This window comes from Canis lupus, chromosome 21 (genome assembly GCF_048164855.1).
Source record: "Canis lupus baileyi chromosome 21, mCanLup2.hap1, whole genome shotgun sequence".
Classification (NCBI taxonomy): domain Eukaryota; kingdom Metazoa; phylum Chordata; class Mammalia; order Carnivora; family Canidae; genus Canis; species Canis lupus.
Genome location: NC_132858.1, coordinates 39,273,917 through 39,299,230, shown reverse-complemented (window position 1 = coordinate 39,299,230; position 25,314 = coordinate 39,273,917). Strand labels below are relative to the sequence as shown.

The window sequence follows — 25,314 nt, the reverse complement described above, 5'->3', positions numbered from 1 at the left end:
TGATTGATCATTTCCATGGTGTAAATACTCTCACCATTAACTATTTCAAGTTTCCAATGAGAAGTCATTGAACAGAGAGTTGGGAAGAGAGGTACCATGGTATACCATGAGGTAATATTTTCATTATACAGATACAATAAACAATATCCTCAAGAGCATAGGTAATAGTAACACATAATAAGATAATTAGGAAGTGACAAGTTTGAGTATTCACTAGCTTTGTTGATATAATTTACTTAAAGTTTATATGATTTATTTTTTAATCTGGCTGTATTTTTTGGGGAGGATTTATTTATTTGAGAGAGAGAAAGAGAGCATGAGCAGGGGGAGGGGCAGAGAGAGAGGGAGAGAAGCAGCCTCCCACTGAGTGAGGGGCTCCATCTCCCAGGGTTTGAACTCTCAGGGCTCCATCTCACAACTCTGAGATCATGACCTGAGCTGTAATCAAGAGTCAGATGTTTAATCGACTGAGCCACATAGGAGCGTCTAATCTAATTTAACAACAGGCTTGCAGAGCCTAAAAATTCAACAGTTTGTGCTTGCAAGCTGGTATTAACTGGCCCCACACACCACTTAAAATGAAGACAGAGTAAGTAACTCGCCTAAGGTCACACAAAAAATGTCTGGCCGAGATTAGAACCTTGATCTCACTAATTCTGAAGAATAGGCTCTATACCAGCAGACTGTAATTTGTAAAATTGTAAAGTGCTATATACTGCATATGGTAAAAAAAAAAAAAAAAAAAAAAGTTGCATTTCCTATTTGAAAAAAACAGTAAGTGGTCTTAAGTGTCATTAATAAGAAGGAGTTCTAGTGGAAAAACAATCATGAATCAGAATAGCCACCGTACAATTTCTGCATCAGTTCTTGTGCCTCAGTTTCCCTGTTAAAGGAATGCTTTATATCTTTTCTGAATCACACTTCAAACTGTGTTGGGGGAAAAAATAAAATTCATGAAAATTGTTTTATATTTCTTGTAAGATAGGACTCATATAAATTTAAATGGTTGTTATGATATTAGTTTGAGTGTAACTTCATGCTAGCCATATTGAAAATAAAAATAGAGAAATACAACAAACACCTACTATTAGCATCCATTGCTTAAGACAATCTCTTTGTAGGCAAACTGTATTAGGATGTTTATTACATTAAGCAGTAAAAAAATGAAACATCTGGCAATGATTTTTAGATCTTGAAAAATCAGATGGCAAAATGAGTCTCAGAGGATGAAGATCATGTTTCATACTCCTGAAAAAAGGTTTGACAAAAATTTTAGTGCTTTCTGAAAAACCATACTTCTTTCAGTTTCTACTCTGTTCCCTATCTTAGGATGTGACTTACAGACAAAATTTCATAAACTCTTCACAAAACTCTCCTTAAGTCTTTGGACCTAGGTGAAGCCTGTGGTTAGAGCTCCAGCTGCAAGCCACCCTCTAGCTCAGTTAATCTAGACAAACCGAGTAGCTTCATGGATCATTGTGTTGGAATAAGAAAGAATTATGGTTGTGATTCTCTTAGTCAAAAAGGAGATAAACGTCCATTATAGTACAGGAGAAGCTGTGAGTAATTTGGCCATTGGATGAGGAAAAGAACAGGATAGTGTACTCTAAACAAGAATAATAAAGTTTAAGAAGGACCAAGGCTGCCTCTACAGATCACAGCCCTGAGTCATTGTGTAGTGAGCGCACAGAGTTGCCATGCATGCTTGCCTTCCTGGCATCTGTAGGCTTCACTAATCTTGTATTCTAATTTCTCACTCACATTGGAAGATGAAACTTTCTTTTTTATGATTGGCTATCCGATGTTTTTAGATAAATACAGTAATCTTTAACAAATGACCATACTGATTACCTCCTTCCTCCGCCTTTGGAACTAGTAATTTTAATTTACATTCTACAAAAAATTTATTCAACAACTACTTAGTCTACTAACAAACAGTTGTTATATCATCCGGTGCTCCAAGCCCCTGTGTTGTACCGTAAAGGACATGATGGATAAGATGCTGTCTGTGTTCCTTGGCAAGAATATTAGACATGTGCATAAGTAGTTATCATACAAGGCAGATGATGCAAATTCAAACTGAGGCCTATGGTGTTTGGTGTTCTGGGGCCTAAGAGGAAGAAACACTCCTACCTGAAGCGATCCAGGGAGGGTACCTAGGAGAAGTGCGTTAGCAAACGCAGAGGAGGGGGTAGCCATGAAGAACATCTAGACTGGAAAGTATGGGGTCATCAGAGGGATAATAAGTAGGCCTCTCTTCCTGTCACCACAGGGGACACAGTATTTGAAATCCTGTCAAGGCTTTTTAGCACAGGTCCTGGGAAGTATTGCTATTTTAGAAGCTTGTGGCACATTTGAATGCAATAAAACAAAATGTTCCATGTTTTGGGAAAAATCTTTGTCTTTCTCTCCAACCACTCATTCCACTTGCTAAGCCAGTCTTCTTTGAGGTTACCTGGAGGTCATGAAGGATATATGGATATGACTAAAGTCATTACATTATCCATTAGTCATTGGTTACAGTGTTGTTCAAATGAGAGAAACAGCTGGAAATGGTACAGGAACACAACTTGGGCAATGTCTACCTGAGATAGATATTTCTAGCTGTCACAGAAGGTCTGGCCCTACATATATCTCTTTTCTGTGTTGCTGAGTTAACTGGTCCAGAGACAATGTTGTAAAGAAGTGGGAAGTGTGAACTTAGTACTATGCTAATTCTCCTTGAGCTAAGTTCCTTCCTTCCTTCCTTCCTTCCTTCCTTCCTTCCTTCCTTCCTTCCTTCCTTCCTTCCTTCCTCCCTCCCTCCCTCCCTTCCTTCCTTCCTTCCTTTCTTTCTTTTCTTTCTTCTTCTTCTTCTTCTTTTTTTTTTTTTTTTTTTTTTTACTATCCTGGAGGAGCAAAGAGGGATCTGAGCTAGTCCTTGGTGCTCACACTTTGGTTTTCATTTTGTATTGCTCACTGACAACTCATTTCCTTCACAGACAGCTCTGTCCTGTCCTGCTCATGGGTTGAGACCCACCCAGAGGCAGCTGGAGAGAATTTCCTAGGATCACCAAAACTTCTCTATCCCCAATCAGCAGCAGTAGCTGTCTGCTGGGACTTGAGATTGGAACAGCATTGGTGCGGCCAACTTCCCAACCAATGGGAGTTCAACCAGCAGAGAGCAGAGTGAAAGGGCTCCAGTTGGTGTCCAGACTAAAGCCATTTAACAACTAAACAAAGAGAAATTAGATCCCAAGTTTTGTAAGAATACTAAACAGAAAACGCACAGGTATCAGCTGTGGCAGGGCTTGCTTCTTAACATGGTGAAGTATTTTACTTTTTCCCTAGGAGAGGAATTTTTAATTTCAGGCTTATATGACCATTATTTCAGTGAAGAGAAAGGACAACTAATGGTTGGCCTAAAAGATTCTGGCAAGAATATTTGAGTCATAAAATATTAGCCAAGCATCTTTTTGGATATTCTAAAATAAACCATGTAGAGAACCAAGCATTTTGTGCCAAGACAAAACTAAAAAGTTCTTCTTAGAGGTTTCCCCCACCTCTTCTCTGGATACAGTCTTATTGGTTGATAGCACCAAGTGTCTGGCTGCATTGCAAGGAATCACTCAGCTGTGGCTGATTACTGCTATAATTTTTTCCCTTGTTCAGAAAATCTTGTCATGAATATGTTTCCAAGACAGCAAGAAAGAAAAGTTTCTTTCTTTCTTTTTCTTTCCCCCAGGGGAAGCCATTATTTGAAACACTAGTGGTAGGGTAATGGCCCAGGATTTGAGATAAAGGGGAAGAATTTAGAAGTATTGTAAAAAACAACTATTCCCATCCCTCGAATTGTGTGTCCTGTGGGGATTGGTGGCCTCTAGATGGTGTGACTCAGTATCATTTGTTCATTCATTCAGTACTTGTGGAGCACTCACTCTTCCTGACATGGTCCAGCCCTGGGGACAAATCTCACGACTTCTCTGAATACCATTTCATTTCTTTATGTGTGTGATGCGAGGGATGCACTAGAATGATCTCTCAAGGTCCTCTACCTCTAGTTCTTGAATCTTCACTTCTCTGTGGGAGCACAATGCACTCAGGAGAATAGTAATAAGAAAGCATGTGTCCAGTATTACATGCCAGACACTGTGCTAACTAACCACTTTTACATATACATTATCCCATTTTGTTTTCTTAAGTAGTTCCTAAAAAAAATTGGGGTATTATTATACCCATTTTACAGATGAAAAACTAAGTGTCAAGAGAGGTTGAGTTGCCTTTTGTGAGAAAGAAGCAGAGCCAGGCTCAAACCCATCTCTGCTGACTCCAAACTCTCTGATCTCCAGATTTTTTTTTTTTTAAGATTTTATTTATTTATTCATGAGACAGACAGAGAGAAAGAGGCAGAGACACAGGCAGAGGGAGAAGCAGGCTCTGCACAGGGAGCCCTACATGGGACTCGGTCCCGGAACTCCAGGATCACGCCCCAGGCTGAAGGCAGGCGCTAAACCATTGAGCCACCCAGGGATCCCCTGATCTCCAGATTTTTAATGTTCATTCACCTCCCCTGGAATTTTCTCTGGGAATACTTGTAGAAAATACCTCATTCTTGCCTTATGGGTCTTCCGTTAGCTTTCCCTCCCTCCTTACCCACTATATAATTCTTATTTATCCCAAGGGTGATTTTGCCACTTTATCCAAGTCTAGCACTCCCACTGCTTTGCTTTCACTTGTCCTTTACCTTTGACTTGGAATTGTTTTCAATTTTTGTTTGTAGTCAGATTCTGTATTCTTTCCCAGACTTTATTTGTCTTACTCCCAAATTTAATTCATTCGGCCCCAAACAGTTGTCCAACACAGTAAGAAATTTTAAAAAGAGTGTAAGTTCATTTATTTGGGGGGGGTAATTAAGACATGCAGATTATAGGAAAGGGTTATGGCTAAAATAGAGCTTTAGGCTTGTAAGAGAAAGAGAAGGAAAGTAGCTGGAGTCATGCATTGGAACTTGAGAAATAGTCAAGGCTTGGGTAGAGGAAAAGAGAAAGAGGCAGAGGGAGGTACAAGGTCAGAAAAAAGCAGAGAGGTCTACTGAGTACTGGAGAAATCAGATGTCTTTCTGGCTGGGGCATCTAGGTTTAAAAACCTATGGCAGCTGGGATGGGACAGTTGAAACAGATGTTGTTGCTGAAGAATATTAATCAGAAGGAACACTGGATTAAGAGTCTGAACATCTGTGTTCTTGCTCTGTCAATTTTTAATCTGGGGAAAAACGATCAAGGAACCAGAGCATCTGTTTCCTTATCTCCTGGAGCCTATCTCAGCATATAGGAGAAGTCCAAGCTCCTTGGAATAGCCTGCCTTTCTCTGGCTGTTCCTACCTCCTGCCATTTTGTAGTAGGTCATCAAGTGTGAGCAGTCACTTCTGAGTGGAGACTTCCATAACACTGGATAATCACATTCCCTCTCTGAAAAATGATTTCTCGCAAAGCTACACAGGTTAAATAATACTCAGACACATGCATTTAAAAATAGAATGCTTCCCCTACTAATGTAGTTATTCAACTTTGAGAAACTGAAATTCCTTAATTAAGTATTTGGAATTGAAACTTTAAAGGCTTGAAGGTTTCTGTTTTAAATTCACAATATGAGGTGACAATAAGATCTTTAAGCTTTCCTTTTAAATTTTGCCTGGTTCAAATACTTAGTGGTGCCAGATAGAGTGGATAATCTCAAAGATGATGATATGGATAAAAATGTGGCCAGGCAAGTTCATATGATCAGCCAAAACCAAGCAGGCAAGAGCAAACAACATCAGCTATGAATCTCAAATGTTCAAAGCCCCCAAAGTAGCTGTGATGGTTAATTTTATGTGCCAGCTTGAATGGCCCATGGGGTATCCAACTATTCTATTAAACATTATTGTAGGTTTGTCTGTGAAGGGAATTTTTTTAAGATTATTTATTTATTCATTCATTCATTCATTCATTCATTCATGAGAGGCACGGAGAGAGGCAGAGGCACAGGCAGAGGAAGAAGCAGGCTCCCTGAAGGGGGCCTGATGCAGGACTTGATTCCAGGACCTCAGGATCACAAACTGAGCCAAAAGCAGATGCTCAACCACTGAGCCACCCAGGCGTCCCTGTGAGGGTGTTCTGGATAAAGTCAACTTTTACATTGGTAAACTGAGTAGAGCAGATTACCTTCCCCAGTTTGGTTGGGCCTCAGCCAATCTGTTGAAGGTCTAAGTAGAACAAAGGGCTAAGAAAGAGAATTCTTATATATAAATTTCTGTGTGCAGCTCTATTTCTTTAGGATAATTTTCTCAAATTCCTGGGCCAAAATAGACATTGTTCAGATATTAGAAACATATTTCCCAAAAACTCTTTAGAAAAAAACTGTTCTAGTATCTCAGTCCATTCAGGCTGCTATAGCAAAATGCCAGAGACTAGACAGGCTATAAACAGCAGGCATTTATTTCTCACAGTTCTGAAGGCCGGGAAGTTCAAGATCAGCACTGACAGATTCAATGTCTATTTAGAGTCTGCTTCCTGGTTCACAGACAGTGCCTTCTCGCTGTAACCTTACATGGTGGAAGGGGTAAGGGATCTCTCTGGGGCCTCCTTTATAAGAGTGCTAAATGCAATCATGAGAGCAGAGTCCAAAATTACCTCTGAAAGGATCTATATCCTGATGACATCACCTCCGTGAGGGTTTAGGATTTCAATATATGAATTTTGCAGGGACACAAGCATTCAGAACATAGACTAAATATATTTCTACCTGAGGCAGCCCCTCAAGGTTGCATGCTCAGACCCTGCTCTCAAGGGCTTCCCCTGGCCTTTGACCAAGTACTCACACTGTCATGTGTGCTGGGCAACAGAACCTAGCTATACGCATGGTTCTCCTAATTCATTCTCACATGCTTCCATTTACTCACGTAGTAATATTACTTGATTATCTACTCAGTTGACACTCTAGGTACCCTGCTGGGAGCTGGGGTACAAGGGAGTTAGTTCAACAATTAAATATAATATAAATTTAACTATAGTTATGATACTTAAACAGTGCTTTAAGTGTCTAAAAAGACCCTGGCCTAATCTGAGGCTCAGGGACACTTAAAGAGAAGGCGGCATTTGAGCTGAGCTCTGGTTGTCCTGAGGATGTGGCACTCAGTTCCCTAACTTTTGGCTAGTCCTTTTTAAATAGGTGGAGGCTTTAATGACAGAACCTTGGAAGTCACCTTGAGTGACAGATGGTACACATGAAGTCTTCAGAGGTCTCCTAAGAGGTCCCTTATAGCTGCTCTTGCTTGTTCTCTGTCATACTGTTGTGACGATGACTTTGCAGGGGTGTTCCCTCTGCTGTCTCTTCCTGGGTGGACTCTCGGTCTAATTATCACCACTCTTACAGTGAGTGAGTCTAAATGCCATCTGATTTCCCATTCATCCTATTTGTTATAGGAAATGAAACCTAAATAAATTATTTTAAGAAAATTCATAATCAAATGCATCTGATCCTTCGATCATTCAGTATTTTGAATATACTCCACTGCCGCTGCTTCCACTAATGTGGATAATAATGGCTGAAAGAAAAATCAATACTACAAACCTGCAGTAATCAAAACAGTGTGGTATTGGCATTAAGATAGACATAAAAACCAATGAAATAAAAAAAAAAACCACAATGAAATAGAATGAAAGACCAGAAATAAACCTACACTTTTATGGCCAATTGATTTTCAACAAGGGTGCCAAGACCATTAAATGGGGGAAAGAATACTCTCTTGAACAGTTGGTGCTGGGGCAACTGGATATCTGCACACAAAAAAATGCAGCTGGATTCCTACCTCATACCAAATACAAAAATTAACTCAAAATGGACCAATGACTGGGACACCTGGGTGGCTCAGCAGTGGCATGTCTGCCTTTGGCTCAGGGCGTGATTCTGGGGTCCCAGGATCAAGTCCCACATCGGGCTCCCTGCATGGACCCTGCTTCTCCCTCTGCCTGTGTCTCTGCCTCTCTATCTCTCTGTGTCTCTCATGAATAAATAAATAAAATATTTTAAAAAATGGACCAATGACCTAAATATAAGAGCTAAAATAATAAACCTTAGAAGAAAACACTGATGGTAAATCTTTGTGACTTTGGATTGGGCAATGGACTCTTAGATATAACTCCAAAAGCATAAGCAGAAAGAGAAAAAAAACCAGGTAAATTGGGCTTCATCAAAATTAAAAATTTGTGCATCGAAGGACATTATTTAAAAAGGGAAAGACAACCCAAAGAATGGGAGGAAATATTTGCAGATCACCTATCTAAAGGTCTAGTGTCTAGGATATATAAGGAACTCTTACAAATCAAAAACAGAAAGACAACCCAATTAAAAAATAATCAAAGGGCTTGAATAGACATTCGCCCAAAGAAGATATGCAGGTGACTGATAAACACATGAAAAGATGCTCAATATCATTAGTCATTAAGGAGATGCAAATCAAAATCGCAATGAGGTACCATTTCAAAACCACTAGGAAATTTTTTAAAAAGGAAAATATGGGGGACACCTGGGTGGCTCAGTGGTTGAGTGTCTGCCTTTGGCTCAGGGCGTGATTCTGGGGTCCTGGGATCAAGTCCCACACAGGGCTTCTTGCAGGGAGCCTGCTTCTCCCTCTGCCTATATCTCTGCCTCTCTCTCTGTGTCTCTCATGAATAAATAATAAAATCTTTTAAAAAAATAAAGGAAAATGAAAAATAATGTTGGCAAAGATGTGAAGTGGGAACACTCTAGATTGCCTGTGGAAAGTGAAATAGTGTAACCACTGTAGAAAACATTTGGGTGGTTCCTTAAAAAATTAAACATAGAATTACCATATAGTCCAGCAATTCTGCTCCTATGCATACACTCAAAAGAATTGAAATACTGGTACTCAAACAAATAGATGTACATGCATATTCATAGTAGCACTATTCAAAATATCCAAAAGATGGAAACAACCCAAATATTATTCATCAACAGATGAACAGTTGAACAAAATGTGGTATATTCATTCAATATTATTCAACCATAGGGGTGCCTGGGTGGCTCAGTCGGTCAAATGTCTGCCTTTGGCTAAAGACATGATCTTAGGGTTCTAGGATCGAGCCCTGTGTCAGGCTACCTGCGCAGAGGGGAGTCTGCTTCTCTCTCTCCCTCTGTCCCATTCCCTTCCCTCCATTTATGCTCTTTCTCAAATGAAGAAATAAACTCTTAAAAAAAAGAATATTACTCAGCCATAAAAATGAATAAGGTACTGATACATGATGCTACAGCATGATGCTAAGTGGAAGAAGGGAGACGCAAAAGGCTATATATTGTATGATTCCACTTACTTGAAATATTTAGAATAGGTAAATCCACAGAGATAGTGATTTCTTGGGGCTGGGAGAAGGCGTGTGTAAGAAGAAACTACCTAATAGATTAGGTGTCTTTTAGGAGTGATAAAAATGTTTTGGGACTAGATAGAGGTTGTGGTTGCATCAAACTATGAATGGTTAATGGCCCATTTAAGTGATTAATTTGTGTTATGTGAATTTTGCCTCAATAAGAAATTAAACAATAAGTTAGCTAGACTTATTGTGGTAATCATTTCACAAAACATACATATAAGAAATTAAGTATTAAAGAAGAAAAGACTAGATTCTTTCCCTCTTACGTCTGCCATATTTAATGGTTTCAGTTTTAAAATATAGTAGCAAAATCATGACATACCTTTGGTTATTTATAACTTCTTTAGGGTTTTATTAGGTGTCATGCTAATGGGTTCTCCCATCATTTTCATCTACTCTGTACAATTCAGATTTCAGTCCAAGGCTTCAGGAACATTGCAAACAGCTGCACTGGAATTATGCATCTGACCATCAATGACATGCCAACTCTGACGGACAACTGTGTAAAAGTAGGTAGTTGCAAAGTACATTTTATTCTCAGTCCTAATAGATGGGCACATTTTTTAGTGGCGTGAATTACTGAAAAGTATGAATGGGATTTTCAATTTAGTTGTTTTTATAGTAAGAAAATCATTAAAAATTTACACACCCACACACACACACACAAACATTTGAACATTTGAATCCTTACACACCCTACAAGAACCTTTGTTTCACAATTAGGATATTTTTGTTTCAGAGATACTGTAGCCTAAGCATAAACTTTGAGTTTTACACGTCAAACTTCTAAATGTAGTAATATTTTTCAGCATTCCATTTTCTCATGTTGTCCCTCAACTTCATAACATGATTTAATTCTGATTCCTCTCCATTACTCAAATGTAACTATACTCAAATATATTAAATAAAAGTTCCATTGTCTTTGAAATTAGGAAAATTTAATAGTTAATATGTCTGCTTCTGAAAATATTGAGAAAAATAAATAACCTCATTACTTTGCTAAGCTTGTTCTATACACAGTGGTAAATTTAATCATCTTTTTTCTTCTAAAGGCGTTAGCTGAAAAGTGCACTCGTATTACATCAATAGTTTTCATTGGTGCGCCACATATCTCTGATTGTGCTTTTAAAGCTCTTTCGACTTGTAACCTCAGAAAGATCCGATTTGAAGGTCTGTGATATTAAAAATGGGGTTCAGCATTAATGTTTAATTTTATTCTTGGGGAATTACAAATACAATACTTGTCTTCTGTTTGTTTGTTTTAAAACAGGAAATAAAAGGATTACTGATGCATGCTTCAAATATATACACAAGAATTATCCAAACATCAATCACATTTACATGGTAGACTGCAAGAGAATAACAGATGGTAGCCTTATGTCGCTTTCACCTTTGAAGCAACTAACTGTGTTGAATTTGGCAAATTGTATAAGGTAATGAGTCACTCAGTTATATATTCAAGAAATATTAATTATCTAGAATGTGCAAGACCCTCTCCTCAAGATGCTCACTGGTCAGTAAACATGAAAATCTGTGGCAACACCAAGAAGGGGCACCCATGTGGAATCATGGGCCCTTAAAAGATTAAATGAATTCCCAGGAACACTTAAGGGCTACTTTTCCTAGTGAGGGTTCTCATGGCTAGTTCAGTTAACAGGCCTTTTCCCAAATGGGCTTTGTTAGCTGCTTAGGAGGAATCAATCTTACTGAAGGGTTTCCTCTTGAGTACTGGTTAGATTTTTCCTCGTGTGGATTCCCTAACAGATGAACAGATGACAAATTCTTAATAAAATAAAAGTTGAATTTCAGCCTCATATTTCACTCAAGTTTCTACAGATTAACTACTTTAAAAATAAATGGAGGTGGGGATCCCTGGGTGGCTCAGTGGTTTGGTGCCTGCTTTCGGCCCAGAGCATGGTCCTGGAGACCCAGGATCGAGTCCCACATCGGGCTCCCTGCATGGAGCCTGCTTCTCCCTCTGCCTGTGTCTCTGCCTCTCTCGCTCTCTGTGTCTCTCATGAATAAATAAATAAAATCTTAAAAAAAAATAAATGGAGGTTTTCTACTTCCATAGTTGACAAAACATTTCAAACGACTCTTTGCCACAATTTATATCCTTGATGAAACATACTTTAAATACATTGCTGAACCCACAAAGAGTAAGAGAAAGCTCTAATATCTAATATCCTGATTCTGCACCAGCCTCTCAACAAACATACTCTGAGATGAATAATGAATAGCAAACAAACATAAAAGGTATTGCTGCTCTGAGCATAGATGTTTATGTCACCATTGCCTAGGCTCCTGCAAGAAGTTAATTCAATGCTTCCCCGGAGGAGAGCATTTTCTATTTAGGCCTCTAGGATTCCTCAGATTAAGAATAAAATATAGCTGCTCACAATTAAAAATTGTTATGTATGAAGACATGAGACACCATGAAAAAGAGTCACCAGAAACAGCAAAATAAATTTGACTTTCAAATAATTCAGATATTGGAGTTATCAGGCATAGGATATTAAGCAAATGTGTATGAAATATCTGAAGAAATTAATGAAATCAGAAACATTAGCAGGCAACAAAATATGATAAAATATTTTTTTTAGAAAAAAACAACTTTAAAAAATACAAAATATAAGAGTTATTGAAATAAACTCAATGGATTTCCAGATAGCAGATTAGAACTCACTGAGGAGAAAAGTACAGAGATGGAAGATAATTCCTTTCATGATAGCAGAGTAAAAAAAAAAAAAAAAAAAAAAGATAAAAAATAAAATATGAAAGAGTATATCGTAGGATAAAAAGAGAAAGTTTAGTATAAAAGTTTCAGATTAGATTTTAAAAAACTCATCTATAAGAGATAAGCTTAAACAGTAACTTTGAGAGTCAGAGAATATACATTTCTCTCAACACACATCAGTCCTTTTTAAAATGGACTATGCATGAAGTTTTAAAACAAGTTTCAACAACTTTTAAATTATAGGTATCAACAAACTCTATTTCTCTTACTACAATGCTATTAAATTAAAAACCAGTAATGAAAAGGTAAATTAAAAACATATACATGTTTTAAAAGTAAAAATTCCAGGGTATCAGAATCACTGGAGGAGCTGAATAAAACTACAAACACCTAAACCCTACCCTAGAGCTACTGAATTTGAATATTTAGGAATGGAATCCCAGATTCTGTATTTTTTTTTAAAGGATAGTCCTTTTTTTAAAAAAAGATTTATTTATTTATTTATTTATTTATTTATTTATTTATTTATTTATTTATGATAGACAGAGAGAGAGAGAGAGAGAGAGGCAGAGACACAGGTAGAGGGAGAAGCAGGCTCCATGCCGGGAGCCCAACGCGGGACTCCATCCTGGAACTCCAGGATCACGCCCTGGGCCAAAGGTAGGCGCCAAACTGCTGAACCACCCAGGGATCCCCTGTATTTTTTTTTTTTTAAACAACACAGATGCTTTTGATGCACAGCCAGATTTGGGACTAACTACATTAACCAATTAACTGGGAACATTAACTGAATAATCCTTTTCTATTGACTTTTGATGCCTCCTGGATTATAATATAAAATTATATATACATCTTTGCAAATTTTAAAAATAATTTATTTATTTATTTATTTATTTATTTATTTATTTATTTAAGAGAGCATGAACAGGGGACAGGAGCAAGGGAGAGGGAGAAATAAGACCCACTGGGCAGGGAGTCCAACTTGGGTCTTGATCCCAGGACCCCAGGGTCATGATGCTTAACCAACTGAGCCACTCAGGCACCCCTGCAATTTATTTTGTTGTATTGTCATTTTATTTTAAATGTGTTTCTCATAGACTACTTATAATTTAGAGTTATTTGTTAAACCAATTTGACAATCTCATCTTTTAATAGGAGATATTTTCAACTTATTTATATTATTATAAATTATTATAAAACTAATATATTAGGACTTCTTTGTGTTCTATGTCTCTACTATTTGTACTTTTTACCTTTTGTTTTTATTTACTTTTTCTTTTTTAATGTATGGAGTATGTTTTGCTATTTTATTTTTTTATTTTTTATTTTTTTAAAGATTTTATTTTATTTACTCATGAGAGATACAGAGTGAGAGAGAGAGGCAGAGACACAGGCAGAGGGAGAAGCAGGCTCCATGCAGGGAGCCCGACGTGGGACTCGATCCCCCGTCTCCAGGATCACACTCTGGGCTGAAGGCGGCGCTAAACCACTGAGCCACCGGAGCTGCCCTCTTTTGCTATTTTAAAGGCTTTTATATGTCTCTGATTATTGCTTTATTTATTGTTATATCTCTCAAGAATCCTCTTTATTTAAAGACTGAATCCTGGTTCTTCATTTTTTATCTCATTTATTTTTAATTCTTTACCCTTCTGCATTTCAAAGGAACTTTTCAAATATGCCTTCTACATATTAATTCAGTTTTCTAAAAGGGTCAGTTTTGGTTCTGATGACTTAAATTAGGTTATTATACTTATCATTGAATTTTTAGTTTCTTTGCCATCTATTCTTTTTTTCTTTATTAATTTGAGTATAGTTGACACACAGTGTTACATTAGTTTCAGGTGTACAACTTAGTGATTTGACAAATTTATACTTTATGCTGTGCTCACTATCTGTATATAGCTACCATCTGTCCCTTTACACCATTATTACAATATCATTAACTGTATTCCTTATGCTGTGCCTTTTATTCTCATGACTTATTCATTCCATAACTGGAAGCCTGTATCTCCTCTTTATCCGTTTAGCTCATCCTCCCAACTCTCTACCTTTGGCAACCATCCATTTGTCTTCTGTATTTATAGGTCTGATTCAACTTTTTTTTTTTTTTAAGATTTATTTATTTATGACAGACATAGAGAGAATGGCAGAGACACAGGAGGAGGGAGAAGCAGGCTCCATGCCGGGAGCCTGATGTGGGACTCAATCCTGGGACTCCAGCATCGCGCCCTGGGCCAAAGGCAGGCGCTAAACTGCTGGGCCACCCAGGGATCCCCTGATTCAGCTTTTTGTTTGTTTATTCATTTGGTTTTCTTCTCTTTTGCTTAAAATTTCACTTATAAGTGGAATCATATGTTTTTTTAGATTTTATTTATGAATGGAATTATATGGTTTTGTTTTTGTATGATTTATTTCAATTAGGTCCCTCTAGGTCCACCCATTTTGTCTCAAATGGCATGATCTCATTCTTTTTATGGCTGCATAATATTCCATTGCGTATATTGTATAATGTGTGTATATATACATAATATATATGTATATACATACAACATTTTCTTTACCCGTTCATCTATTGATGGACACTTAGATTGCTTCCATATCTTGGCCATTGTAAATTATGTTGCAGTAAACATGGGATTGATATATATTTTTTGAATTAATGTTTTCATTTTCTGTGGGTAAATATCCAATAGTGCAATTGCTGGATCATATGGTAGTCCTATTTTTCATTTTTTTAGGAGTCTCCATACTGTTTTTCAAGGTGGCTGCACAATTTATATTCCCATCAATAGTGTACAAGTATTCCTTTTTCTCCACATCCTCACCAATACTCACTATTTCTTGTCTTTTTGCTGCTAGACACTAACAGGTATGAGGTGATATTTCATTGTAGTTTTGATTTGCATTTCCCTGGTGATAAGTGACATTGAGCATCTTTTTGTGTGTCTGTTAGCCATCTGTAAATCTTTGGGAAAATGTCTCTTCAGGTCCTCTATCTCAATTGGATTATTTGGTTTTTTTTGGTGTTGACTTGTATAAGCTTTTTTTTTATGATCGATTGATTTTTTTATCTTTTTACAAAAGTTCATTCTTAAATGTACAACAGGATCTAAGACAACACTTTATTCTAGCTGTAGGTTACATTAGTTTCAGGTGTACCTTAGTGATTTGAGGACAGAATACAGATGTTTAAACAGGAATGGAGATAAGAATCACCATTGCCTCAGGTACAAGGAAGAGCTTACTTTTTGCCAGATTTCTTAATTCCAACTGTGGCGAGGGGCCCTTCCCTGTGGCCTTTGCTTTTAGCTCCTCAATTCCTTCTGCTTCTCTTTCGGTATCTGCTTGAATGCCTCATCTTCCTTGTCCATCTCCGTGGCCTGCTTCTTGGGCTGCTTCAGGGGCTCCTTCCTGCCACCTTTGTGGCTTGACATGGTGCCCACTGCCCCTTCTCCAGACCCTGTCACCAGGGGCCAACTTTTATAAGATCTTTATATATTCTGGATACTAATCCCTTATCAGATGTAACTTGTACCTTCTGCCATTCAGTAAGTTGCTGTTTTATCTTGTTGGCTTCTTTTGCCTTGCAAAAAGGTTTCATTTTGATCTAGTCCCTCAATAGTTTATTTTTGCTTTTGTTTCTCTTGCCTTAGAAGACATATCTTGAAAAATCAAGATATATAGAAAAACACTGCTATGTTTGCCATCTGTCTTATCTCAGGTCACTGCCTTTTCATCGTAGAATGCATCTGAGAATATTTTTGGTATAGCCAGGTCACTTATTAATTCCTACTGTTTGTTTAATATGTTCTAATGTTTTTGTATTTTCTTTCAAAAATCATTTTCAAAGGTATGCTTTCTCAAGTCTTACAAATCCTATGCTGTATTTATTTTCTGGTTAGTAATAAGATCTCTCAATGACTACTCCAGCCCTTGTATTTGCCAATAAATAAGTCAATCAGTTGTGTTTGTACCCTCTTTCTCCCTTTTCTCCTCCTATTCCCTCACCCATCCACCCACCAGACCCTTAACTGCTTTCCCACGTGCTGCCACCATCTCCCTGTCCTAGTACAGATGAAAGGTGAGTTGATGGACACAGGAAGTATCCACTTAATATGGCCCATGCAGCTTAAACAGGCCCATTCACCTTCTGTCCGTACTTCGCAGTTCTTTGTAAATTTGACCAAATACAGGGCATAAAAGCTGTCAGCAGTCAACATATATTGCTCCCAAGGCTCTTCTCATCAGTACACCTACTTGTGGGGTTGTGCTGTGTGAAAGCCACCCCTCTTTGGATGCAATGTGCAATCTCCTGTTGTGCTTTATTTACTGAAATGCTTTTTAGAAAGAGCTGGTGGTCTCCACATGGAATTAGAAATAAAACTCCCAATGGAAGACAAGGAATGGATGGGCCAAACAGATCTCCAGGCAACTATAAAGCATGGTTGGGGCAGGGGATGGAGATGGCCCTGACACACTGGTATCTCTGAATTAGGGGTAGAAAATATGGGAAGACTGAGGTCAAGGTCTTCATCCAGGTTTCTGTACTTCAGCAGAAAAAAATCCACACTCATTAGATTTCCAGTCCAGCTAACTTGACCTTGTATTTTGTGAAAGTTCCTTCATTATTCTGGCAGTAGTTTGCCTGTTAGTCTTGGTTTTCTCTCTTTCCTAAGTTTGGGTGTTTTGCTTTTGCAGGAGAGACTGCATCAGGAACTCCTTAACTGGATCACATTTTAACCCAAGAGAAAGAGATCTTAAGAACCATCTGTCTTGTTAATAATTCTAATAATTATGCCATCAAATTGAATGAGCAGTAGACAGGAAGAACATTTTAATTAGTATTTCTCCCATTACTATCATTTGTACTTTTCCTATAACACTAAAAGTTATATAACCAAATTTGGTTTTAAAATATCAACACAATGCCAGTATAAAGATATTACCATGCTATTTTAGAACATATTGAATGTAGTAGCTATTATTTAAGTAGTACTCTATAGATTTACATATAAAATGACATGTAAAGCTTTCCTCTTTCCTACAGAATTGGTGATGTTGGACTAAAGCAATTTCTTGATGGTCCTGTGAGCACAAGGATAAGAGAGCTGAATTTAAGTAACTGTATCCACCTGAGTGATGCCTCTATTGTGAAACTATCAGAGCGGTATGATAAAAAAATAAAATTTTACATCATATCATTAGTAATTGTGTATCTGCTAAAGCAGAGATCAGAGATAAACCTTCAGAGCCATTTTGGAAACTCTTGGGAGACCAAGAAACAGGTCTAATACTCAGTGAGATAAAATAAAAAACACTGGAGTTGTAGACTAGTCTTTTGATCATATCTGAGATGTTTCTCATTAATTTCACATTAGACAATGTTTGAGAGGGAGTCATTAATGAAGTTGTCACTATCTAGACGTGAGTGACTTCTCTGCACCTTTCAAGGACATTATCTCTATCTATGTAAACCTTTACTCTCCCAATGGATGTTCTAGTTGGTGGGTTTGTTCTTGATCCTCCTTACTTGTCAGAGATCTTGTGTATAGTAAGAGCCAATTCCTGTAGCAAACAAGTAAGGGATAAGTGGAAATTTGACCTTCCACTTTTAGTGGTCATTCGTCCTACTTATATGATAGTTTTTTGTATGCATGAAGTATTTTTTCTTATTAGAAGCTGCAATATGAAATGAAACCACAGATATATATAGTATATGTTACATATTTAATAATATATCATAATCCACCTCCAATTCATCCTACTTTGTAATACCAAATTATTTTCCACTTTTAAGTTTACTTTTATTTTGAGGAAAAGAAAGTCCTTGCTTCAATACCATTTACTTCTCTCAGACAGTTTTGATTACTGTCTGAAATTACTACTGACACTGTGATTAAAAGCTAAAATTAATTCTTCGTACTCTCTTTCAGTTGCTCTAATTTAAACTACTTGAGTTTACGAAATTGTGAATATTTGACTGACTTAGGAATTGAACATATTGTATACATCTTTTCCTTGGTATCGGTAGATCTCTCTGGAACAAACATCTCTAATGAGGTAAAGAAAATTTTCAAAAAAAAATTAAAAAAAAAAGAAAATTTTCAAATTAATTCAAGGACTTTTATTGTTTTCAGCAATATAATCATTTTTCATTTTGTAAACAATGACGAGAACATCAATTATTTTTATTTCCTAAATTATTAGATTATAAAAGGTAAGATTAGGAATATTGTTTCTGGAATAGTGATAGTTGAGGTTATTTGTAAATCAATGGTCTTGTTTCTCTGCTTATAAAATGGTAAACTCAGTATTTTGAGCAAAGTCCTGACAGGTTGGAATGTTACATGATAGATCTGAAATCTGTTTCATTATAGAAGTTTAGTAATGTGGAAATAATATATTCCAGGTGGCTTATGTATGTTTTTCTTATGGACTGAACATTCAGTAAGACTAGCTGAGTGCCTTAAGATCTCACTCTTTAGTTCAAAACTAAAGTCTAAAAATGGCCTCATCAAATCTACAAAAGGATACATTTTATTTATTCATTTTAAATTTTATATTTTCTTTTTTATTTCAATTTGCCAACATATAAACACCCAGTGTTCATCACATCATTTTAAGGAACTAATTTCTGGGGTACCTGGGTGGCACAGTCAGTTAAGTGTTGGACTCTTGGTTTGGCTCAGCTTGTGATCTCTGGGTCCTGAGATGGAGTCGCTTGTCAGGGTCTGTGCTCAGAACATAGTGTGCCTGGGACTCTCTCTCCTCCCTCTGCCCCTCCCCCATGCTCTCTCTCTCTAAAATAAATAAATAAATCTTAAAAAAAAAAAGAGAATGGATAAAGAAGATGTGGTTTATGTATACAGTGGAATATTACTCAGCTATTAGAAATGACAAATACCCACCATTTGCTTCAACGTGGATGGAACTGGAGGGTATTATGCTGAGTGAAGTAAGCCAGTCGGAGAAGGACAAACATTATATGTTCTCATTCATTTGGGGAATATAAATAATAGTGAAAGGGAATATAAGGGAAGGGGGAAGAAATGTGTGGGAAATATCAGAAAGGGAGACAGAACGTAAAGACTGCTAACTCTGGGAAACGAACTAGGGGTGGTAGAAGGGGAGGAGGGCGGGGGGTGGGAGTGAATGGGTGACGGACACTGGGGGTTATTCTGTATGTTAGTAAATTGAACACCAATAAAAAATAAATTAAAAAAAAAAAAAAAGAAGCTCATTTCCTGCAAATGGCTGATATACATGAGAGTTGAAACTGAGTTCACACTCATCCTATCATTCCAGCACTGCCCCACTTACTAATCAAAAGGAAGATAAACCTGGAAAGATTTGCCAGGTTTCAAAAAGACTTTAATGGGCTGTAGTTAGAAAAGGAATGCATTGACTTCTTTTGAAAATCAGTGCATTGGGATGCCTGAGTGGCTCAGTGGTTGGGCATCTGCCTTTGGCTCAGGGCATGGTCCTGGGGTCTGGGATCAAGTCCCACACTGGGCTCCCTGCATGGAGCTTGCTTCTCTCTCTGCCTGTGTCTCTGCCTTTCTCTGTCTCTCATGAATAAATAAATAAAATATTAAAAAGAGAATCAGTGCATTGGAATGAATATAGGAAGACAATAGAGGTGAGGATCTCCCATCTGCTTGCTAAATCCCTATTTATCCCTCAAGCTCATCAAATATCACCTGAGGCCACAGCCCCAGCACATCCTTTAACATGACCTATTTCTCTTCATTTCTCATTGCATTACTGATATCTGTGCTGTGTCCATTCTTTCCTGACATTTAGTGGGCTCTGTTAGATGTAAGACTGTACCTGTTTATTGGTCTTGGTTCTTTCCTTTATCTAAGAGTGAATTTTGATTTGGTCTCCATTCTGCTAGATGATTTCCTCTCCCTTTCCTTGGTAGTGTCATCTATGTATGGTACCAGTGGGGTGGGGGCAGCTACATGTAGTCAACTCATTATGATGGAGACAAGTCTGATCTTGTCAATGTTGTCTTCTGTCCAAGCTGGAATCCCCTGGGATGTCTGTGGTTTCCTGTTTAGTTAGATCCCTGATGTGTCTTCCTTGTCCCAGTTCCAAAGTTCCTTTAAGTCTTCAGGCTCCTTTGATATGTATGCCTTGCTCTGCACCCCTCTGGGTCATGCTGGGGGAATCTGAGGCTGTTTTAAGTCCGTAGTCCTAGACATGCCCTGCAGACATTTTCCTGCTCTTACCTCTGGGTGCATTTGCTTTCAGGCCCAAGCCTCACCCTTCTTTCACCCAGCCATAGAGTGGCTGAGTCATGTCCTTGTGAGGAATTTGTGAGCAATTGGAGGTTAAGAAGGGGAAGAGGCCAGAGCTTACTTCCACCTTTCTTTTCATCATCACCATCAGCTACATTTCCTTTATAATCTTCTCCGTCCAATCAGGCCTCCTGTAGTTCCAACTTTCTTGGTGACCTTGGCCCCTGGGGTCTAAAAACATCTCTTCTCATTGGTCTTCCTGCGTAGGGGGAGTAGTGGCTCCCTGTGGCTGCTCACGCCTCTAGATTTGTCATCCTATTTGGCTTCTTAGTTTCTCTGCCACAAATGTAGCCATTCCTTGTCACAATGAAATGTCCTCAGTTTTATGCAGAGTTATTTCTGTTTTCTTCTTTAGATCTTAGCTGATACAACAGCAAGCACAGGAAACCTCTGATGCCTTCTTGCTTTTCACAACCCTACCAGGGAAAGGTAGAATGGACTTCCATTCACTAGTCCCCAAACCTATCAGGAGGTTCCAACTTTCTCTCCAGATAGAGTCCAGGGAGGTCTAGAACAGGGCCCTGAATGAGGGATCCCCCAGCACTTCATTCTTTGCTTCCCTCTAGCTCCTCCCTCTCCTACTCTTTCCTTCCACCTCCTCTCCCCTTCCCTGCTCCCTCCCTTCTCTTATCCTTCCCCTTCTGTTCCTCTCCCTTGTTCTCTGTTTTGCTCTTCTTCTTTTCTCTTGACATAGACTATCTAATCTAGGAATAGAAAAAAATGTTCCAACTGATTATATGGTTTGAAAAATATTATGTCTCAAGTCTTTCATGATTTCAAATTTAAAGCTTAAAGACCTGTGTTTTTTTTTCTCCTGTGTTCTTCTGTAAAAACCTTTCCTGACACATAGATGTCCAGCTGTTTTTAGAAGGGTCATGAGGTAACAAGAGGTAGAGGATCAAAGCACAGTATAAAACACATCAAAATATGATCCCACCAGAGCACTCATCACAAGCCCAGAGCGTCTGGTGAACATTTGTGGAATAAAAGCAGGGAAACTTAAATGCTTTATCCTACTTTTTAGGGAAAGCTCAGTTTTTATTTTCAAAGACCATATACTAAAGTTTTATCTACTGAGGACAAGTTAAAAACTTAGGATATAGCCTCAAGTCCCATTCACATTTTTTTTTCTTGTAAAGAATATACACAATCTGAGAGAGCTCTAAATGGATATCTATGGGGAGAATGGTAGTTATATTCTGCTAAAACATTGAAAAATAAGTCCTCTGAAGGTTGTTGTTTTCTTCCTCCAAATTGGTTAAATTCTGATCTAAAAGGCAAATGATTGACAATGCAGTACTACAACAGCTGTGGAAGCTAATTTCAAACAGTCAAAATAAAATGAGTCAGCTCAGATATCAATTTGGGCAGCTAAACCCCAGTCTGGATTGTAGGTCTGATGAAGTGCAAATCTGACTAGAGATTTAACATTTGGGATTTAAACTCTGGAATGTTGCAGATATTCACTAGGGATCAAATGTGACCACTTGTGCCTATTGGGGAAAAAAGTTTCTTACATTTTTTAATGATTACGTTCACTCTCAGTTCTTTTAAATAATGAGTTTTCAGTTAGAATCATACTACTCATTTAGTTAACAAATCTGTGTTCTGACTACTTCGTACTCAGTGCTGGGGATGCTGGAATGAAGAAAACAGACATGGCTCCTCAGGCTTGGGGCAAGTGGTTACAAACCATGGTGGGTGTGGGAAATAACGTTGCTCAGAGTCAGAGAAGAACTTTTCCAAGAGAGAAAGAGGGGTATGCGCTGAGCCAAAGAAACACCTGAATAAAGACCTCTAAATAAATAGAGGTTTAAAAGTATGGTGGCCTCAAGGAAATCTGCACATTTGGGTATGGCTTGATCATGAGGAGAATGGTGAGAGATGATACTTAAGAAACAGAGAGACTAGCTCATGATGGGTGTGGAAACCACATCGAGGAATTTGTTCTCTGCCCTTTTGGCAACAGAGGGACATTCAGTATTGTCAACTACGCTATAATAAGGTCAAATAGACATGTTTTAAAGATGACTCTATCTGCTGGATAGATATAGGAATAATAGATGAATAGTTCATGAACTAGATGAACTAAAGCAGTAATCCAGTTATGAGCATCCGCATTAAGGCTAGAGGGAGGGAGACGGTAATAGGGCTGGAGCAAAGTCTGCAGATTTGGGAGGCACTGAGGAAAAAGAATCAACAGGAGATAGAAATAGACTGTGGGGATAAAGAAGAGAGTTAAGGAATCAAGGATGATGCCATATTTTTGGCTTGAGCATCTGTATAAATGGTGGTGTCCCTTACTGAACTATGTCCTTTCCACAGTGGGAGGAGCAGGTTTGCTGTTTATTTGAGTCACCTGTAAGACAGCTTTATAGAGTTGTAGAGAGCTCAGAAAATACTCAGAGAAATCACCGAAATTCACTCCTCAGAGATAGAAAGAGCTTTTTAGGTTTGCAGAGGGTGAAGCAGTGTTGCATTCTGAAAATCATGGAAACTCACGAGGAAGTTAATCAGCAAAAGCAAAAACGCGTATAGTCAGAAACTTAGATATTTAAGTGAGAAAGCTAATTTAAATGGGGGAGGAAAGAGGAGAACACAGTTATTTCAAACTGTATACATATCTTATAATAATTAGAAAATAGTGAATAATGCATCATCCATGAATAAAAGTTCAAGAAGTTTAAGAAGTTATGTTTAAGAAGTTCTTGTTTAAGAAGTTATCTGGTAATTACATTTCAGAGAATGAGGAAATACATCAGTTTTCCTCTTCCGATATAAAGAGGACAGGGTTTACTAGTGAAAGAAATAGCTTACTAATGTGATGGTGTAATTTTTTTTTAAAGACTTATTTATTTATTTATTTTAGAGAGAATGAGTCGGGCGGGGGGGAAGATGGAGAGAAAGAGAGAGACAGAAACTCAGCAGACTCCACACTGCCTGGAGCCTCATAGGGGCTCAGCGCAGGGCTCCATGTGGGGCTGGATCTCACAACCTGGAGATCAGACCTGAGCCAAAACCAAGAGTGGAATGCCCAACCGACTATGCCACCCAGGCACCCCTACTGTGATGGTATCTTAAAGTATCGTAAAAGTCTTTAATCTCCTATAGCTTTTTAAATGTCTAATTAAATAGGATGTTAATAATTCCCTTGCTACCCTGGAGGATTGTTTGAATATGAGGTTGTATCTCCATGTATGTGGGAAAATATTTTCTTCTAGTTAGGGAGAATTAGCACCTACCAAGACCACATACCCACAGTTAGGGCAGTTCAGTCCATTGCTTACGCTGTCTTAGTCACTGCCATGTTTGCTGTTAAAAGGAAAAATGAGTCAGAGCAATGTTCCAGACAGTGCGCTTAAACAGTGGTTTAGGACTCTTTCATTTGCCTGATGTTTGAAATCTTTAATTATGAGCACCATATCTTGAGTGCCTGTATGTGGGCAATCTCCTGGAGCCCCCTCACTAGGATGTGAGATCCATGAAGACTCTGTTTTCTTTATTGCTGTTTTCCCTGAACCCTTGGGGTAGTAGACACTTGATAAATACTCACTGAATGAAGAAACAAATGCTGAGCTATAGGGTTACCAAATGTGAACAGCATCTGTTCTCTGCAGTCCAGTTTGGAAGGGTAAGTAAGGGTAATTTAAATATGGTGTGACAAGTATAGTGTTGGAAGAAGAGAGGAAGGGGACTCTTAGCTCAGCCTGCTCCGCATGCAAGCATGCGAATGAACTCTGTGAACAAGGGACTGACTCTAGGTAGCTTGATATGACTAAAATATACTATGAAAAGGAGATGTCACTGAGGAATTCCATACTGTGCCAAGGAGCTTGGACTTGAACCAGTGGATGACGAGCCAGCAGGTAGTAGGGAAGTCACAATCGTAGTTAGCTTCCCATTTTAGATAGATTATTTGAGTTGTTCCCTGGGGGACAGATTGGAGGAGAGAAAGACTAAAGGTAGGGAGCCCAGTGGGAGGTCTTTTAGTAGCTAAAGAAACACATGATGAATTTGTGAACCAGGTAGAGGCCAGAAATAGTAAGAAAGGAACATACCTTTGGACATGCCACCGAAAGAACTTGCAGATTGATTAGTTGTGGGAGATCAGGACCTGGCATGAAGGTGGAAGGATAACGAGGATTCCAAAAATCTGGCTTTGGGTAGCTGACGGTCCTCCCTCGAAAAAGAGAGATAACTGGTGTTGAGGGCAAGCTGATTTCACTTTTATCAGACATAGAGTGTATAGCACGTTCAGCCAAAGGTGTGGGAGAGACATCTTGAAGGGAGATTCATAGGAGTCATTAGCATGGAGATGTGAATGTGGCCAAGATCCTCAGAGAGTGTGGGAAGTGAAGAGAAATGTGCACCCAGGAAGAACACAATAGAATACCAATATTTAAGGAGTGGGAATAAGATGAATCCATAAAGGAGAATAAAGAAAGAAGGTGAGAAAGATTGTAAGAGAACCAGGTGAGTGTAGTCATGTGAGGAGGACTGAGGAATATCCAACAGTGTCTAATAAAACATGGAAAGACTAAAATTTGAAAGAATATTTACTATTAATTAAACAGATCCCTGCCTACCGTCCCGATATCTCATGCTCCTCCTCTCCTCATTTCCTCTCCTTCAGCCCCACTGCCTTCTTTTAGCTCCGCAGACAAGTCAAAATCTTTCCTACCTCAGGACCTTTATACATGTTGCACTTCCTGCCTGGGATGTGCCTCCTTCTCTTCTTCATGTGCCTAAGTAGGGAGATGCTGAGCAAGTAAACCCTGATGATCGTAACATAGTGAAAACATGTTGGCATAAGAGAATAGTGCCTTGTTAAATTTTTTGAAATAATTTTATAATAAACACTGGTCCT

At 38.3% G+C, this 25,314-nt stretch overlaps 1 protein-coding gene across 10 annotated transcripts in view; it reads left to right on the top strand.

The window, feature by feature from the left end:
- Positions 1–25,314, top strand: part of FBXL13 (F-box and leucine rich repeat protein 13) — a 204,665-nt gene that overhangs the window by 125,436 nt on the left and 53,915 nt on the right. For all 10 annotated transcript variants that reach the window (XM_072791447.1, XM_072791453.1, XM_072791450.1 and 7 more), the window contains 5 exons: positions 9,818–9,916; positions 10,460–10,577; positions 10,678–10,840; positions 17,192–17,311; positions 18,078–18,204. In XM_072791447.1, the coding sequence (XP_072647548.1) occupies positions 9,818–9,916; positions 10,460–10,577; positions 10,678–10,840; positions 17,192–17,311; positions 18,078–18,204 (627 nt within the window). The remainder of the gene's footprint in view (positions 1–9,817; positions 9,917–10,459; positions 10,578–10,677; positions 10,841–17,191; positions 17,312–18,077; positions 18,205–25,314) is intronic.